The sequence below is a fragment of the Tachysurus vachellii genome, chromosome 6 (genome assembly GCF_030014155.1).
Source record: "Tachysurus vachellii isolate PV-2020 chromosome 6, HZAU_Pvac_v1, whole genome shotgun sequence".
NCBI lineage: Eukaryota > Metazoa > Chordata > Actinopteri > Siluriformes > Bagridae > Tachysurus > Tachysurus vachellii.
The window spans coordinates 10,267,658-10,286,270 of NC_083465.1; the positions used below are offsets into that span (position 1 = coordinate 10,267,658).

General features: G+C 37.2%; 1 protein-coding gene across 1 annotated transcript; it reads left to right on the forward strand.

The window, feature by feature from the left end:
• The first annotated feature begins 1,137 nt into the window (after positions 1-1,137).
• si:ch73-105b23.6 (mucin-like protein) lies at positions 1,138-17,890 on the forward strand. Its single transcript, XM_060871496.1, has 19 exons — positions 1,138-1,256; positions 1,510-1,689; positions 1,927-2,527; positions 2,724-2,873; positions 3,521-3,735; positions 3,946-4,021; positions 4,515-4,802; positions 5,323-5,559; positions 6,765-6,917; positions 7,226-7,404; positions 7,717-7,909; positions 8,291-8,410; positions 8,493-8,612; positions 8,716-8,736; positions 13,193-13,260; positions 13,520-13,706; positions 13,902-14,027; positions 14,272-14,440; positions 17,453-17,890. Exons 1-19 carry the CDS (start codon positions 1,188-1,190, stop codon positions 17,667-17,669), a joined length of 3,369 nt encoding a protein of 1,122 aa, XP_060727479.1. The 5' UTR covers positions 1,138-1,187; the 3' UTR covers positions 17,670-17,890.
• Positions 17,891-18,613: the final 723 nt, after the last annotated feature.

The following is an 18,613-nucleotide window of genomic DNA, read 5'->3' on the forward strand; positions in this document are numbered from 1 at the left end:
TGGGGTACCAGGAGGAGAATGGAACATGCGCAGATATAGATGAATGCCAGAATGCCACTGCAGTTTGTCACACTTTGGCTCGGTGCTGGAACAATGTAGGGTCTTTCTCCTGCCACTGCCCCTTGGGTTACACTGGGGATGGCACACAATGCAATGATATCGATGAATGTTCTTCCACCTCTCCATGCCACATACAAGGCAAATGCATCAATACACCAGGATCCTACATGTGTGTGTGTTCTCCAGGTCTGTTAGCTCTTGGGCCACTGTGTGTGGACCTAAATGAGTGTCGGCAGAATCGAGGCGGGTGCCATCCTGCTGCTATATGCCGAAACTCTATAGCTGGGTTTCAATGCCAGTGTGCTAATGGCTGGGATACGACAGCTCAGAAGGGAAGCGGTTCATATGGCTGCACTGACAGAAATGAGTGTCTCTCAGCCACTGCTTGCTATGGCAACACAATCTGCACAAATCTGATTGGATCCTTCAGTTGCACCTGCCCTGGTGATAATTCCAACTGTCAACAGTCGACACAAATTGGTTAGACATTACATAAGCACAACACAAAGTTATTTAGTTTTTGATGTGTTTGTCACCTTTGAATACTGCAGTCAGCTGTAACACCAATATGTGCTCTAAATGTGCATTGTTAGTATTTTTGTAAGAGGTTTGTCAGCTTGTTTGACCTTGTACTTAACTTGTTTCTGGTAACCCACGGAACAAAGATTTTTATTAGATTTTCTCTCAAAAGGTTCCTTCAGGATAGATATGATAGGAAAATACATGTGGATAGGAAAGCACTTGAACTAATTTTATTTCTTTAACTATGTGTCCCCAGAGAATGTACTGTACCCTTTTGGACTGGAGGTTGATGATATGAGGGTACCAATTTCAACAGCAGATGGGCACTCTCCATACATTACTCCTCCTGTAGGGTTTTCATTCATGGGCAAGGTCTATGAGAGATTATTTGTAAGTATACCAAATTTAAAAGATACATAAGTTATTAGATAAAATTGATTAATACAATGAGATAAATTGGGATTTATTAAAACTAGTGTTTGTGTGACTCAGAAAGGTTTGCTTAGTTTTCAGACAATGGCCTGGTTCAGTTCCAGAGGGTTGACACGAATGAGAAACCCCTTCTTCCTGTTCCATTCCCTAAAGGATTTAGTGGCAATGAAAGCATGGCCATGTTAGCTGTTTTCTGGGATGATGCTGACCTCACATTAGGAGATGGAAAATTATACTACAAGGTTAGCAAAAGAAGCTTTGCATGAGTTCCTCAAGTATGCTGTTCATAATAATGTTGTGTTTGATATATTATTGGATGGTGCAGGTGTATTGTTTATCTGCAATGTGAAAGGATAGAAAAGCTGCATTAGATTGGTCCCAAATTTTCTTTTTCTTTCGATTAACTTAATTGGAGCTCTATTTTGCAGATACTTACAGATCATGTCTTATTTATCTCCCCTCACCTGATCAATTCTGTGTTTCACTCTCTAATAGGAATATTATCAGTTGAACATGACAGATGTTTACTCGCAAATAGTCTTCAACCGGACATGTGCAGATGTGACTCAGTTTGAGTTAAGAAGAGGGAAACCTGCATTCACTCCCACATGGATTCTGAAAATTACATGGGACCATGTCCTGCCCATCTCCTACCAGACAATCAACTTGTCTGAGGTAACCTAGCAGTACTAATGCCCTTGTACAATGCATTAAAGCTGTCTGTTATGAAAAGGTAAAATCTGAGGTATTACAGTATGGTGAAAACTATAGTAGTATAATGCATTTCCCCAACTAATCAAAATGTGGAACATTTTAGTGAAGATAAACATAAGACATGATCCTACATTGTGCATATGTAGACTGAGAAATGTTTATTACACAACACTAATTGTTTTTAATGGTATTTCATAGACAAACACATTCCAAGCAATCTTGACCACGGATGGTATTCGTTCGTTTGCCTTACTTCGTTACGGCAACATGAGCTGGGGGCCAGGACAGAGGATTTACCATGATGCTCTGATAGGCTACACTGATGGCATCAGCACCTTCTACAATGAAAGTCCCAGCCCAACTAGCAATCCATTTGGCCCAGGCGGTCGTTATCGACCCCAGAGCATTGTGGGCAACACAGGCCAGTTGGGGCAGCTTCTGTATGACCTGACTGGAGATACAGTGATCAGATCAGATCCTCAGAAGCAGTGCCAGATCTGGGCTCTGAAAGAGCCAGATCCCAAAGAGTGGACACTAGAGCTGGCACTATGCCCTTGTACACGTGCTCAGGCACTTGACAATGTGTCATTTGGTCCTGAGACATTACCACTGAAGAATGCCACATATGTACAGAATCTGCGGGGTCTTCGTTGGGGTGGAACTGCAAGTCAAGTGTTTCAGTCAATACTCTTCAACAAGCAAAATGCAGGAAAGAGGTGTGTGTATCATCCCCAAGGCTCTCTTCTGGCTGGCTACAGCGAACGATACTTTACAAGTGACAAGATACAAGAGCACGTTGGTAAAAGAGCTACTGCTTGTTTTCCATTATATATATCATTATTCTATTATTTTATTATAAATATAAAAAAAGGCTTTTGAAATCAAAGTATGCCATTCATTATTTCAGCAGCCATAGAATATTTCTGTCGACAGTGGCATAAAAATATATAAAATGTTTGTATCTGTTAAGAATTTTCTCTTATTTTTGTCTTCAGATATGGATCTCATGCCTTTTCAGTGGTGCTGTGTCCAGTCTTCCTTTTGCCATCTTTACCTGGCTAAGAGACCACTAGACCGATGTCAGGGCTATGGATGGACTCATACAGACCCAAGCATTCCAGAAAGAACAGGAGCACCTGGCCTTGGTGAGAAATACTGATACACAAAAACATACATTTAACCTTAAACACATTTGACATTTCTGGAACATTAAATAATACAGAAGTTATTCTTATATACTGCAGGTAGGAGACAATCACAGCCTTGTGAATTGTGTAGTTTCCATATTCTTAACAACAATTTGATATGAGGCAAACAGTTTATTTCTAAACCGAATACAAAAGAAAAAAGCTAAAGCTAAGTTGGTCTAAGTTGAAACTTAATAGAGATGTTTTGTTGTGAATTGGTCAATCAAAGAAAGAAAAGCAACTAAGGAGTGTACATATTTCTGGACTTTATTATGACTTTTAGAATAGCATTCAAGAGGGTTATATCATTATTTCAAAAAGGTCAAGTATGTATAAATTTAACCTTATAAAGGATAGCTGGGTTTCCACTTAAAGTCACTACATAATGTATGTATGTTATTTATTTCAATAATTCCAAAAAATATTAATGAATAGTAGACTTTTGACTGATAATTCATGCTAGATAATCATTTAAATATTTGTATGCAGATTTCCTCCATATTTTAAAACCCTTTATTCTACATTGAAAATTAAGCATGTTAAAACTTTTTTAAATATTCATAAGATTGTAACTTTAAATGTTCCCATACTCCTTTTCCTTGCAGGTTTGGCATACGGAAGCCTCCACTTTGTTACATTTGATGGAACTAACTACACCTTCAAAGCCCTAGGAGTGTTTGTAATTGTGCGTCTGTCCTCTGGTAAAGGCTCCAATGTGTTCACTCTGCAGGGAGAGACAGGAGTGCTACAGATTAATGGGCAGCCCAGAGAAGTGCCAGCTTTAGTGCGCTTAGCTGCATACCATCAGGCATTCGGCAAGGTTCAAAACATATTTTTGTTTGATGTGATCGACTTCCTGTGTAGATTCAGAATTTCTCTTTAGCTAATAAGAAAAAAAAACAACAACCTGGGTTTACATAGTGCCTCAATCATTTCAGTCTGCAGCTCTGTAATCTGTAGATCCACCTGCTACTCATATTTGCATGTTTCTATGCGCCTATGCAAAGTTTTTGAATTTGTTTTTCTGTAGGTGGAATGGCGGAGCTCTGTGTCTGAAGAGAAGCTCATTGTACTAATCAATGATGTCGAGTTTCCTGTGTTTGCAGGTTTGTACAATAATATTGAACAGATTTGTTCAGACACAGATCTGGTTATAAAATAAGTGCTCAGTTAAAGTACCTATTTAAGCCTATTTTTATGTCCATATGTCCAAGAGTAAGAATTCACCATTCATTCATTTATTCATCTTCAGTAAGTGTTTTTCCTGGTCAGTGTTAAGGTACATCCAGAGTTTTTCCCGGGAACACCAGGGTCAAGCAAGGAGCACCATGCACACAATTAGTCTTGGGGCAGTTTGGTGTAGCCAATCCCCCTACCAGGAGGATACTGTAGAACTAGACACAGGCCCATGAAGGACATATTTAACTCCATTGAGACTGTAACCTCAGCTCAGAATCAAACATGGTACCCTGGAGCTCTCAGGTGGCAACACCATTTGATGCACCATTTGATGCACCTTGCAGTTGTCACTCCAATCTAAATAATTGCATTTGAAAAATAGAAAATATTTAACTCAAGCACCTCCTGCTGTTCTTACAGGTGTAGTACATTCTGTACAACAAGGCTTTGCATTGCGCTGTCCCACAGTGCAGCACTGTGCTACCATCTATGAAGGAGGACTGAATGTGGCTGTGTGGATGGGAGACGCCAGGAGACTCGCTACTCTGGTGGAGGTCCCACAGAACTTTTACAACCGCACCGTGGGCCTCCTGGGCCTCTGGAGTGCCAACACTTCCGATGACTTCCTCCTCTCCAATGGATACTGGCTGTCCTCACCTGACAACAACCCACCTTCTGAGAACAGACTCCTGCTCTTTGGACAGTCATGTGAGTGGATCTTATTACAGATTAACTAAATAAAACTGAATATAGGAAACAGTTTTTAGTCTCTTTAAGGCTTGTGCATACTTTCCTGTTACTTATTAAGTCCAGTTATTATTCATATGCTAAAAACATTTTTCAACGTTAGGTACTATTTTTTATTTAAATGAAATAAATCTAAAATATATTAAATTTTATTCAATAAAATCTACCACACATACTGTTAATCTCAGTTTTACATTGGGAGAATCCACACACATATGAAGACGTTTTGAGTCTCTTTAAAAGTTTTTTATATTGCTAAAAATTGAAGTTATGTGACATATAAATACAATTTCGCACTAAGCAAAAAAACAGAAACAATAGGCAGATTTCTAACAAACACAACTGGGCTAATTCTGAAAAGGTTCATCTGCATTGTAAATCTATCAGTTATATTAAAACACCTTTTCATGAAGACATCAGATTTATTATTATTTACTAGTATTGTGTTTTCCCATTGTTGCCATGTCTTTCTGTCCCACAGGGGCTGTTCCTCTTCCAGAGAGTCTCCTATTCACCACTTCTCCCTTAACACCCTTTCAGCCTGTGAGCACAGAGCTATTGATGGCATCAGTTAGCCCAGACGCACTGTCCAGACTTCAGGAGACATGCAAGGGCAGCATGCAATGTGTGCATGACATTCTAGCCACAAATAACACTGATCTGGGTCTACAGAGTCTGCAGGATCAAAAGCAATTCTATAAGCTTGCGGTTTCCTTTGGTAAGACCTAATGATCCTAAACAAGCCAATGTTATCTGATAGTATTTTAACAATCTATTAAAACTTTTGCAATCAAAAGTATTTATGATACCATGTGCCTTGGTATTCAAATATGCTAAGTGTTGTTTGAGATCGGATTTGCTGAGATGTTACATTTATACCTGTTTTATATTTATATTTTATTTGTGCATGTTACATATTTTTTACCTGGAAGTGATGAGATTCCGTGTAAATACGTTTAAAGATTTTTATTTGTAGACCATTTTGCAAATTTTAGAAATCCCCCCAGACACTGATAATAATTTGTACAGAATTATTGTACAGTATATAATATAACTACACTCCATATTGTGGAAAAGCTGAAAGGGGTTAATACTTAAAGGGTGACACCACTGTATAAATCTGTTGCCTTCACTTATTTCTGGTAGACTTGTGAAACTGTAATGTATAAATGAAAACCTTTATATTGATAACACATTACTTGAATGAAACCTGTGTTGGACGTTAATGACACATCCATAAGCAATGCGAAGATCCTTTGTAAAGCAACACTGTAGGATTTATAAAGGTACAAAGCCTACAAAGTTTCATTAAATGTCTTATGTACTAAATTTATTTGTATATTTTGGGGTAGTGTTGATGACCAACAGCTCTCGAATTCTCAGGTTGATCCTAGACTTTGTTGAGTTTTACATGTTCATGTACATGAATGAATGCTTTAGTTAATTTACACAAAAATCAGTCATAAATGTATACATTAATGACCTTAAATCTAAAGTGTTATGAAACACTACTATGCTTCCTTGTCTGTATTTCAGATGAAGACAAGCTGATAAAATGTATTGCTAGTAAAGGCAAACTAACTTTAAACACAGGATAAAGATATAAATGTTTACAGTCACAATAGTCTTGAAAGGTCTGTGCATAATGAAAATTTAAACCTTTTCTATTTTCTATGTACAGATAAAGCTTCAGGCCACTTTGCAGATTTTGGCATGATGCTATCTTTTTTACTATTGCATTGCTTTATAAAAGACTTTTTATGCTTGTGTGTCATGAATGATCCAACATACTGTAAATACCTAATCTCTCATTGTCCCTTTTTTATGATGTTTAATTAAACTAAAGCTAACTAAACAACCATAATCATGCCTATAAACAGGAATGTCGATTTAAAGCACTACTTTATTATTCCTCTGAAACAGGTAATATACCACCCGTTTTGAGTGAGCCTACGGTGATCCGCTGTAAGGTGAACACGACAATAAGAGTGCAGTTTGTAGCACAGGATGCTAACAGAGACTCAGTCAGCTTCTCCCTGCTCTATCCACGTCCACCTTTGGCCTCCATAGGAAAAGGTAAAATTCTTTTAAAGTCACAGTTAAGATTGACAAGCTGCTTATTGTACTGTGGATTGAGGGTTAAAAGAGACTGCTGTTTTATCTATGTGCACCTCATAACCCTATTTCAATTATTTTATACATAGCATGATAATATAATATTTTTTAAATATTTACTGACAAACCTTTCTTATTGAAAAGGAAGCTGTGATTCACAGGCTATGTAAAATCGAGGAAGCCACGTGTTTTAGCCTTTTTTTTTATTTTTAATTGACTTGTTATCTGATTTGATTACTGATATAATAGTGTCCTTATTCCTCTGGCAGATGATGGAGTTTTAGTGTGGACTCCATTAAATATTCAACCCGTGCTGCTCACTGTGCAGGTGAGTGACCATATGTCCAGCTCTCTGCTTATCCCCATTCTGCAGCTCTGCAGCTGTCTGAATGGAGGAACCTGCCAGTACCAGAGTGTGGCAGAGAACCACTTACAGGGAAAATTCCAGGTAACTACATTCAGTACGAATGATGTCATAGTGTGAGTCTAATTTGATCTCAGTGTATATGTTTAACATATTGCTCCGGGTGTGTGTTCACGGTGTGTGTGTGTTCACTGCTGTGTGTGTGCACTTTGGATGGGTTAAATGCAGAGAACGAATTCTGAGTATGGGTCACCATACTTAGCTGTATGTCACGTCACTATGATAGAACTAAATAAAGACACTCTCTTTTACATGTTTTTGTTTATTCTTCTTTGATATCTTGCAGTTTTTGTTCCCCACATGTTATTCATTTATTCTTCACGCTTGTATTCCCAGGTTGTAGGGTGTCTATGCCCACCAGGTTTTGGTGGACAATACTGTGGAAATAGAACTAATGTATGTAAAGGTCAGCCTTGCTTCCCTGGAGTAGACTGCTACAGTCAGACAGAAGGGGACAGTTTTAGCTGTGGAAAATGTCCATCCACCACTGTGTCTAATGGCAAAGAAGGTTACAAATGCTTTGAGAATGGTAAGCATCATTCACTTTATGATAAAAAAAATTAAGATAAAATGTTGTTGGAAAACTAATGAAATCTTGCAAAGGCTTTGCTGAAGGTAGAATAAATTGCTCTTCTTCAAAACTCTTTGAACACAATACATTTTTAATATGTCATTTAATGGTTCTGAAAAAAATGGTGAGTTTTTACCGATCACAAAAGTGCTCATGCATTAAATATCATTTTAATATGAGGTACCTCCATCATTGTGTCCATAAATGGCCTCCTGTCTCACTTTTATTCAGTAGAAGTTTTCAAAAGTTTTAACTAGCTCCACTTATTTTCAGCTTGATAAAAACATTTCAAAAGGTATCTTTTTATTGTCAACTAATGCTTCTTACTGATGCCAACAGACTTCTGCCTTCCTCCTTTTCGTTTTCCCTGTCACGAGATGGCAGACTGCTACAGCACTGGCTATAACTACACATGCCTCTGTAAGCCTGGCTTTTCTGGTGATGGGCATGATTGCACAGGTATATAGAGACATCACCCTTACAATCGTTCATACATTTACAAGACAGTAAACTGTAGTCACATGAGTCCTGTCATACACAGATATAGATGAGTGTCAGAACCCTGAAACCTGCCCAAATGCAAAGTTTGAGTGTGTGAACACACCTGGCTCAGTGTACTGCTCCTGCCGCTATCAGAGCTCCCTGGATTCCAATGACTGTGGTGACTAACTTTACTCTTTTTTATCAGTTATTTTATTACACTGATAAATAAAACGTATGTTTAAATAAAACAGATGTTTAATTTTGGTGCTTTGTGCTTTTAGGTGATTCTCCAAATACTACTGGTAAGGCTAGATTTTTTTTTTTCAGCAAAACCCTTCTAGTGTAAAAAACAAACAAACAAAAAAAAAAAACAAAAACAAAAACAAAAAAAACTGCAGCATCATTTTTAAAATATAATGCAATTATGTGAATATCAATCACATTCTGCAAATATATTGCATTGTATTTATTTACTGGTGACAATAAAGCTTTTTTCATAACCTTTTCACCCATAATATCTAAACCATTTGCACTGTGCTAAAATATTGTTCTACTTCCTTACATCCCAAGCTACAAGGGTGTTTTCCTTCAGAAAGTGTAGATTTGTTTATTGTATTCCTTTCCTTGTTGAGTACAAAGTAAAGTTATCACCTTGCAACCATGACTTCGATTTCATATGCATGTGCTGGGTGATAGAAATTGGACTTTTTGACATTTTACTACTCTCACAATTTTTGATTGCGTTGTTAGATAAACATTGCATTGTTAGATAGATGTTTGTGTTGGTGTGTAGCTCTGTGGCGACAGAGAAATAACCAAATAACTTCTTGTAAACTCTTGTGAATTCATGTTTTGCCATGCTCTAATAGAGTGACAGACACTGGGACTTAGGAATTTTAGTTGAGTTGTCTTACCGTAGCTTACTGCTTAAAATCTGTTAGGCTGTGTTTTGAAAGCTAGTGATGACTTTGCTATGCAGTCTCCATTAATTGTAAAGAAAACTGCCTGGAATACAAGAAAGTAAAATGGAAGGTTGTCTAGGTAACCATGGTTCTGCAATAATGCATCATTCTATCATCTCAGGTTGTTAAGAATGGCTAGAGGACAAATGTGATGTGGTTAGCAGCATTTATAAGCTACTTACATACGGGAAAGGACACATGAAGTAATATCTTTGTTGTGATACACAAAAAGACTCGAATTTTGAAGCAGAACCAGAGGCACAGATAGAAATTTTGCATTGCCTGAAAATTTTAGGCATTGGCCTCACTTAAACATAATAATAATAACAACAATAACAATAACAATATAACCACAAGTGATGAGCTGCACAGTCCAAGACCTGATTGCAAATAGCACCATCAGTGGCCAGTTCTTATCAAGACACCATAAAGAACCATAAAGAGACTACTACTTAGCTCTGACCTTAGCTCCACCTCCTCACATTTGTCATTTGACATTTACAGCATTTGGTAGACACTCTTATCCACTTACAGTTAATTTCATGTTTATACAACTAAGCAATTAAGGGGTAAGGGCCTAGCTCAGGGGCCCAACTCACACCCTTCCTGACACAACCCTCTTTATTTATACGGGCTTGGGACAAGCACAGAAATCACTGGCTTGCAACCCCTGTTTCTAGATTCTTGTTAGCAGTGGCTGCCATTTGTTAATTATGCCAACATGCTTTTGATGATCATTAAGATTCCCACTCTTCTGAGTAGTTTGACACCAAATTTGCTTTTTTGGTAGAACCCAAGTAAAGACTCATGATTCATGAGATATGAACAAAAACACCAGGCTATGATTGTCCTATGAACAGCTTAATCCTTTTGAGACTGGATATCTCAAGCTCCTTTACAGTTACCTCTGGCCTATTGGTTGCCTCTGTGACTAATGCCCTTCTTACCGGACCTGCTCCAGGCAGGGTCATGGTTGTGTCATATTATTTTATTGTTTTATATTAAGGGTCTGTGGGATTTTTTTGCTCTGTGGGATATTCAAAGTTTAGGGTATTTATTTAATAGCCAAATTTTCCAGAACTCTTTGCTGCACTGACTTCTGATAGCAACTTCTTGAACCAGAACAGCAGTGGGGTGATTACTGATGAAATTATAAAGCATTTATTTATTTATTTATTTGTTTGTTTGTTTATATTATGTAAACTATTCTCTTAACATTTATTGACCAGTGCACTCTATGCTTGTCCAACCTACAAATGTGTCATCTCAATATGAATACTGGGAGAGTTGCAAACAGAGATTTTGTTTCTAGATTTAGTGATTTTTTTAGACTACTTCCTTTGAAAAAAAAGGGGAAAACATTTAAATGTCATGACTGAGGTTTACATATAGACACCTATGTTACTGTTTCCTACAGCAAATCACTAATCACCATTGCTCACCCCCTTTTTTTCTTCTGCTTGGTGGTATCTTCTTGGTGATATCTACATGTAATTAAAGCAGGTTGTTCTAAATATTTCTTTAATATCCACTGGCATATTAATATCCAGTGGCAGCATGTCCATGGGGACAGGCGTGTCTCCATCGTTTATATTTACATTATACATTTATATTACATTTATGGCATTTGGCAGATGCCCTTTTACAGATTGACATACAAAAATACATACAACATATAAAAAAAAACAGTACATTAATACTGGTTCACTAGGTCACATACTTAGGATACCATAAACCTAAAACTCTGTTTGGAGAAATTATAGCACTTTTTTTGGATACATACAGGTGCATCTCAATAAATTAGAATGTTGTGGAAAAGTTCATTTATTTCAGTAATTCAACTCAAATAGTGAAACTCGTGTACTATATAAATTCAGTACACAAAGGCTGAAGTAGTTTAAGTCTTTGGTTCTTTCAATTGTGATGATTTTGTCTCACATTTAACAAAAACCCACCAATTCACTATCTCAAAAAATTAGAATATGGTGACATGCCAATCAGCTAATCAACTCAAAGAACCAACGATTTAAACTATTTCAGTCTGTGTGTACTGAAATTATAATACATAAGTTTCACTTTTTGAGTTGAATTACTGAAATAAATTAACTTTTCCACGACATTCTAATTTCATTGAGATGCACCTGTAAATACATAACTCAGAGTCCTGTGTACCTGCCTCTTTCTCTGAGAGATGGTGGAACCAGTCGAGCAGTGCTAGCAGAGGGAGCAAGGTTCAGTGATAAGAGCTTTGAGGTAAGAGGGAACTGGTCCATTTATGGTTTGTAGGCAGGGATCACTGTTTTGAATCTGATGCATGCAGCTACATGAAGCCAGTGGAGGGAGCGCAGTAGTGGGGGGTATGTGAGAATTTAGGCAGGTTGAAAATAAGTCATTCCCCTGCATTCTGGATCATTTTCAGAGGATAAATTCTGTTCAGAGTTAGACCTGCCAGCAGTAGTCCAGACTTGAAATGACAAGAGACTGAACAAGTACCTGAGCAGCCTGTGTGGACAAAAATTGCTGAATCCTTCTGATGTTGTACATGAGCGTGTCACATTAGCAACATTTGAGGAAAAAGACAGTTGATTGTTCATGGTTACCCCAAGGTTGCAAGCAATGGCCGAATTGGAGATCAGAGAGTTGAGCAGGGATATAGCAAGATCCTGACTTGGGATGAATCACCTGTAAAGATCAGCAGTTCAGTTTTGCTGGAATTGAGTTTCAGCTGATGAGCTTCCAACCATGATGATCATAATGATATGTCCGCCAGACATGCTGAAATCCAAGCAGAAGCCGCGGTATCTGAGAAAGGGGAGGAGTAAATAGCAGCATAGCAGTGGTATGGGAACACATGTGAGGATATAACTGTACCAAGAGAGCAAGTATAGCATGAGAAAAGGAGAGGACCAAGTGCTGGGCTCTGTGGGACAGCATTGATGCAAATGCCAATCTCCTCCATGTTACCTGATATGAACAACCATCCAGGTAGGAATCAAACCATACCCATGCTGCTCCACGAAAACTCCTAAATGTGGAGTCTTGTGGATGACTGTGACAAATGTTGCCAAAAGGTCGAAGAGGATGAGGACAGATGACAGCTTGGCCGATCTAGCAGCATGCAGTTTCTCAGTGACAGCCAAAAGGGCAGTCTCTGAGGAATGTGCCACTTTGAAGCCAGACTGTCTGGGATTTTAGAGGCTTTAGGTAGTCTGTAGCCAAATCGCTAACAGACAACTGTTTGTCTGTTTTAGACAACTCATACAGCTTGTTATTTTATCTTTGTAAGTGATCAATATTGTAAATAAAATGTAAGTATAATGCAATGTTGGATTATTTGTATTAATTTCAGAAATTTTTTTTATCTGTCTCTTGCTTCTTGCTAGCTGTCATTTCCTTAGTGAAATTTAGGTAGCTAGTTACCAGCTTAGCTGCTTTTTGTGATATGGCAATTCTGTTGATGTGATTTTTTGAAAAGCCTTTGAAAAGAGCTTTCCTTATTTTATAAAATGCTAGTAACTGGAATCATTTTAAACTCTTTTTAATTCAAATGACAAGTAAGTTAAACTTAGAATTCTAAATATATAAAAACTGTAAACTGTACTATACAAAATACAAAAACAAAACAAAACTAATAAATAATTAAAAATTCCTAATACTCAAGTCAAGTCAAGTAAAGTCAAGAAGATTTATTTATTTTTACTGCCAGACTTGCCAGAAATACAGACCTTGGACTTGAAATACCATCAGCTTTACTATGCTATTTTTATATAATATTAAGGTTGAATCTTGCTTTCAGGATGGAATATTTTTAATGTCTCAGTCACCTGGAGCAGTCAAAAGTCTAGACAAGAGCAACAAAAACAGGTGAGTGCAGGGATGCTGTACAGCTTGAATTGTGATTCAGGTCTCAGTTATTTTTGTGCCTTAGGGTTCAGGATTCCTCTGGATGGAAAGTTAGAATGGAGAGAATTCACTGTGCATAGTTTTCTGTTTTCATAGCCTAATTAATTCCAATGTAGCTTGGATTGATATCAGAAAACATTATATCTCATTATTAATAGCAGGCAACAGCATTTGGAATGCATCATAAAACTAATGACTGCAATAATTCATTGTTCTGCAGCTAGAGCAAATCCTTTCGAAGGGTTTCCAAAATAAATTCTACAGCACAATATCCCAGCCTAACTCAGGATCAGAGGAAGGGAATGAGCACAGAATCAATGTGTCCAGTGACACTCCTCATTGGTACGTCATGGACTACCTGAGACGAGTCGGTCACTACTACGGCATCAGATCAGCTTACGTAGGAGGTAAAATAGTGTAATCAATGTATAATCTACTTTTATTCATCAGGAATCCAGTCCTTATAAAATTAACCATGATACATATATGTAAACTGAGGTTAATAAACATGGTCATGTAAGACAAAATATGACTATCTGTGCACTCCCATTATTAATTTCACGTTTTACTGTTTATCAAACCTATGTCTGCTGTTTTCTCAGACCTAGATGAGTGCCACACCAACAAGACTCTGTGTACACAACCAGCTGTGTGTTACAACACTTACGGAGGCTACAGATGTGTGTGTAATGGCACTGATATGAACAATGAACAATCTTGCATTTTAGGTAAGATCATCATGAGAAAGTCAAGTTTCCAGTCGTTCCAGTTGTTTCCAAGTGTGATATTAGCTACTATTTTTTTTAAAAATGCTAATTTTGGAAGCTGCTTTTTTAAAATTGTAAAATGGATGTCTGTATAATTATTGTTTGTTACTGTATAATTTCATAATCAAGAAAAAGTGCTACAGTTTTTGCCAGGAAAAAAATCAACGAGCGAAAGAGTAATAGTGTACTTGTTTCTTTGTCTCAGAAAGGGATGGTCTTAATAAATCAAGTGGCATATATGCTACAACATGGGAAGATAGTAAGGCCCTGATTCTTGGTTTGGTCCTGGGCATCGGTATCCCTCTCCTCCTCCTGCTGCTGCTGGCGGTTCTGGCCTGCTTCTGCTGCTGTAACAGGAAAACTGTGACTGGAGAGTAAGTATAAAATACACACAACACACTGCACTTCATGATCAGCTAATCTAATACACAGAGAATGTCATCATTTAAAATTCGCCAGGTGTCACTATTGAAATGTATCAGATTTGCTGTCACCATAAGCCACTACCTCTACTACAGTTTGATGTTCTGGTCTGGATGTCTAACATGCCAACAAGAAAGGACATCAACCATGACCTCAGAGAAGCAATTGTCACTAAACATTAATCTGGGAAGGGTTATTGTCACGGACACGGGGGGTAAAAATGGACCCAAATGCAGGACAGCTTAACAAAAACAGGGTTTATTAACTAAAGGAACACGAAACAGGACAAAGACAACAGACGTAGACAACAGCAGACAAGGACAACAGAGGATTCCGCGCTGCACAAGGCAACGCGGCTCAATTAAATAATACAAATCATCATGACACATGAGGGACAGGTCTGCAGAGGCGGGGAGGAAAAGACAAGGGCGGGGCACACACGTGCACAAGGAACATAAACAAAAGGCACATGGCCAAAGTCCAGGCAGAGTCCTGACAGTTATAAGTCCATCACTAAACAATTTGAAATTCACCATTTTACAGTAAGAAGCATCGTTTACAAAATGGATGCAGTAGCACTCTCTTTTCTCCTCTTCAAAAACCTTTTCTCCCATAGACAGCTCTCTGGTCTCCATGTTGTTTGATCCCAGGGCTTAATCCAAGAGTCGGCATTCAGAAATATAAATTGTTCAAACAATAATTCTTACAATTGTTTAAACCTGTCTATTTATAATATGTTCCAGTATTTTTTTACTTGCAAAATTGGTGGGTTTAAACAAATTCTCGCAAAAATTGCAAAAACAAATCAATTGGGCTTGCAGTTTCTATACTGTATGTATTAAGCTGTCCTAAACACAGCAGGAACCACAATGATAAATGTTGATCCTGCTCCTCACTTGTAATATTTGCAATATCTGAAGGTGAAAGACATACCAGAACGACTTACCAGAAATATCCAATAGATGGTGATATTAATTTGTTACTTACCCAGCATGGTGCCTGGGATAATAATAGCAGAGCAGAACAGTCTTGTCTACTGCCATAATAAAAGTGAGACATTTTGTCTTAATTTTTTTATTAAAGTATTCACATTAAGAAAATAAACCTACAAAATACATACATACAAACAAACATACATACATACATACAAACATACATACATACATACAAACATACATACATACAAACATACATACATACAAACATACAAACATACATACATACATACATTGCTCAGCATTAATGAGTACACCCCATTTGAAAATTAAAGATTTTTATCAAATCCTTATTGAATATGAAAGCAATTTGCAGTTTTAATAAACATTTAATTTTTATTAACATTACAGTGTAGTCACCTAACATCTTTAGAATAAGAAAAAAAAAAAACACATTTAATTAAAATGAGGTGTTGCAAAAATGATTACACCCTACAACAAATTTAACTAAATCTAATATTTTATATGGGCTCCTTGATTTTTCTGACTGGGTCGCGGTCTGGTGACATGCTTGGCCACTGAATTAATTTTACCCTGTTCCTCCTCAGAAATGACCCAGTGATCTTAGATGTATGTTTTGGGTCATTATCATGTTGAAAGAGTGCCCAGTGACCTAGGGCACGGAGTGATGATAGCATCTTCTCTGTCAGTATTTCACATTATGTCTGTGAATTCATGATGCCATCTATGAAATGCAACACCTGCAGCACTCGTGCAAACCCATACAAGAACACTGCCACCCCCCATGCTTTACTGTTGATGCATTTTCATTGTACTCCTCACCCTTGAAGCTTTTTTGTGCAAGGGATTCAGCCGTGGCTTCCTTAGTGGACAACAGCCATGCGTGCAACTCCTCAGTGTATGTTGTACGGTGTCACGGTTAACACTCACCCCAGTTTGATTTTCAAATGATTTAGCCAACTGTGCAGAACTTCTCTCATTACAAAACGTTCTTGACGAGGTGATAACTTGCGGGGACGGCCTGGAAGTCTCAGGGAGCTTCCCACAAATTCATCCATTTTAAATTTTTTATTACTTTCATGACAGTATTCAAGCTTATTACTAATGCTTTACTAATTTTCGTATGACCTTGACTTTTTGTGCAAAGAAATTATTTTCTTTCTCAGGTCTTGTGACATTTCTTTTCCATGTGTTTTTATGTTTGTCAGCATTACATGGGAGCAATTTTCTCTCTTAAATACAACTCTTATTCGTCAATCATTCTGTGGCCACCTATGAATTGATTGATCTGACTCATCTGCTGATGAATTCCTGTTAACTACAAATTTATTTTAAGCTTTATCCTAACACATTCATTGGCGTGTACTTATTTTTGCACCATGATCTTAAATTATATTGTTAGAATAGTTCCAATTTTGCCTTTGGTACTGACTAATCTCATTTAAAACAAATTAACCAGATTTGCACAAATATGTTATTGTATAGAATCCAATAGCAAGTTTTAATTTTAAAGCAAGATGGAGGTTTTCCTGGAAAATCTGTCAGGGTGTACTCATTTATGCTAAGCACTGTACGTACGGATATAAAATCCATATTAACACTCTTATCATGTTTTAGTAGTCTTTCTTAAAGCTTGATGATTAATTATTTAATGAGATGAAACTTCCAGGACTTTTAGAAGACATGTCCATCTGGCACAGTGATGTCACTTGCGTTTATAAATACTTCACCCTGCTGAGTTAATCCATTGTATATGGTTTTTTAATGTACTCTAATAATTTATAATAATTTGATAATAATCAACATACATTAGTTTTAGCTTTTAATGTGGGACTACTAATCATATAGAACACTGATCAGGAGCTATATTAGGAGATATATATATCACAGGGGACTATATTGTGTTGCTTTATTGGGATAACCATTGTGGGTGTATATATGACATGGGATATTTGTCTGCAGGGTATTAAACTTCCTAACTTCCTCTTTCTGTCTTTCCCTGTTAAGAATTCCTCACTTACTGCCGGAATATGTACAGGAGCATTTCAGCTCTCATTTCAACTACAGCAACCCTGCCCTGCACTACAAAAGCCACAACAGCCAACGTATACTTGACAACATCACACCCAGAAACAAAAGTTATAATCCAGCTTGTCCCACTTACGCCACCTGCTCTCATGACTGCAGTTGTATGCATGCTGAAGAAAAGAAGATAAATATATAAAAGAAAATGTGTACCAAATATTAATGATTGCTTTTTTTTTAACTGTGCACTTTGATCAAATGTAAAAGATATTAATTACACATGTACGCTGAACTACAAGGTGTGTTCATTGACCACTCATTTTATTTCATTTAATTCATGAAGTTATTACATTGCACTAATGTTTTAATATAATTTAAACTATTTACTCTGTCCAGAGCATATATGCAATTATCAGTCATTTCAGCCTTGTTTGTATTGATGAATAAAACTGGAAAACAAGATGACTTGTAATGGGAGTAAAAGGGCAGTTACTGGACCAATTAACAATCTTTCATATTATATAAATACATGTATTTTCATAAGCCAACTGAAAAAAATCAGTTATTTGTAAATCCAGCTCTAAATCTATATAATACTTTATTTTAGAGACAGATTTTTTTAGAGGAAGGCATTCACGGTTATGTGTAAACAATGTAAATGGATGCTGTTTATTCATCAAAATTTTCACAAAGTATGGATGAAATATTAAGATAGAAGATTCAGTGAGAAATTCGTCCTGTTCTGTGTATTTTCAACCATAATTAAAGAAATTCACTTAAGCCCTTAGGTCTCCATGCACAGAAAAGGTCTCCCTGCACAGAAACTAATATTATAGAATAATAAGTTCTTGTCTGTGACAACCGCACATACACAACACATCCTGTAGGTGGCGATAAGGTTGAAAACTTCCAAAGAGTTCCTTTAATGATGATTCAGTCAGTGTCACAAAACGTGCAATTCCCCATTTTGAACACAGTGAGGCAGAATACAGCAGTGTTTGTGGAAAGCAGCAGTCAATCACAAGGATTTTAGTCTGAGCAATCACCTGCAACCTCGGCAGCTCTTGGTCTGCATATGCAGCACGGACACACTGGGAGAGTGTGTGCATATGTGGGTGTGTGTGAGTGTGTGTGAGTGTGTGT

Bases quoted from the DNA above. Each gene is read 5' to 3' on its own strand.
- si:ch73-105b23.6 (XM_060871496.1), top strand. From the start codon at position 1,188: ATGGCCATGTTAGCTGTTTTCTGGGATGATGCTGACCTCACATTAGGA. The intron at 1,257-1,509 runs GTTAGCAAAAGA...ACTCTCTAATAG, and splicing joins ATGGAAAATTATACTACAAG to GAATATTATCAGTTGAACAT. The intron at 13,261-13,519 runs GTGAGTGCAGGG...ATTGTTCTGCAG, and splicing joins GACAAGAGCAACAAAAACAG to CTAGAGCAAATCCTTTCGAA.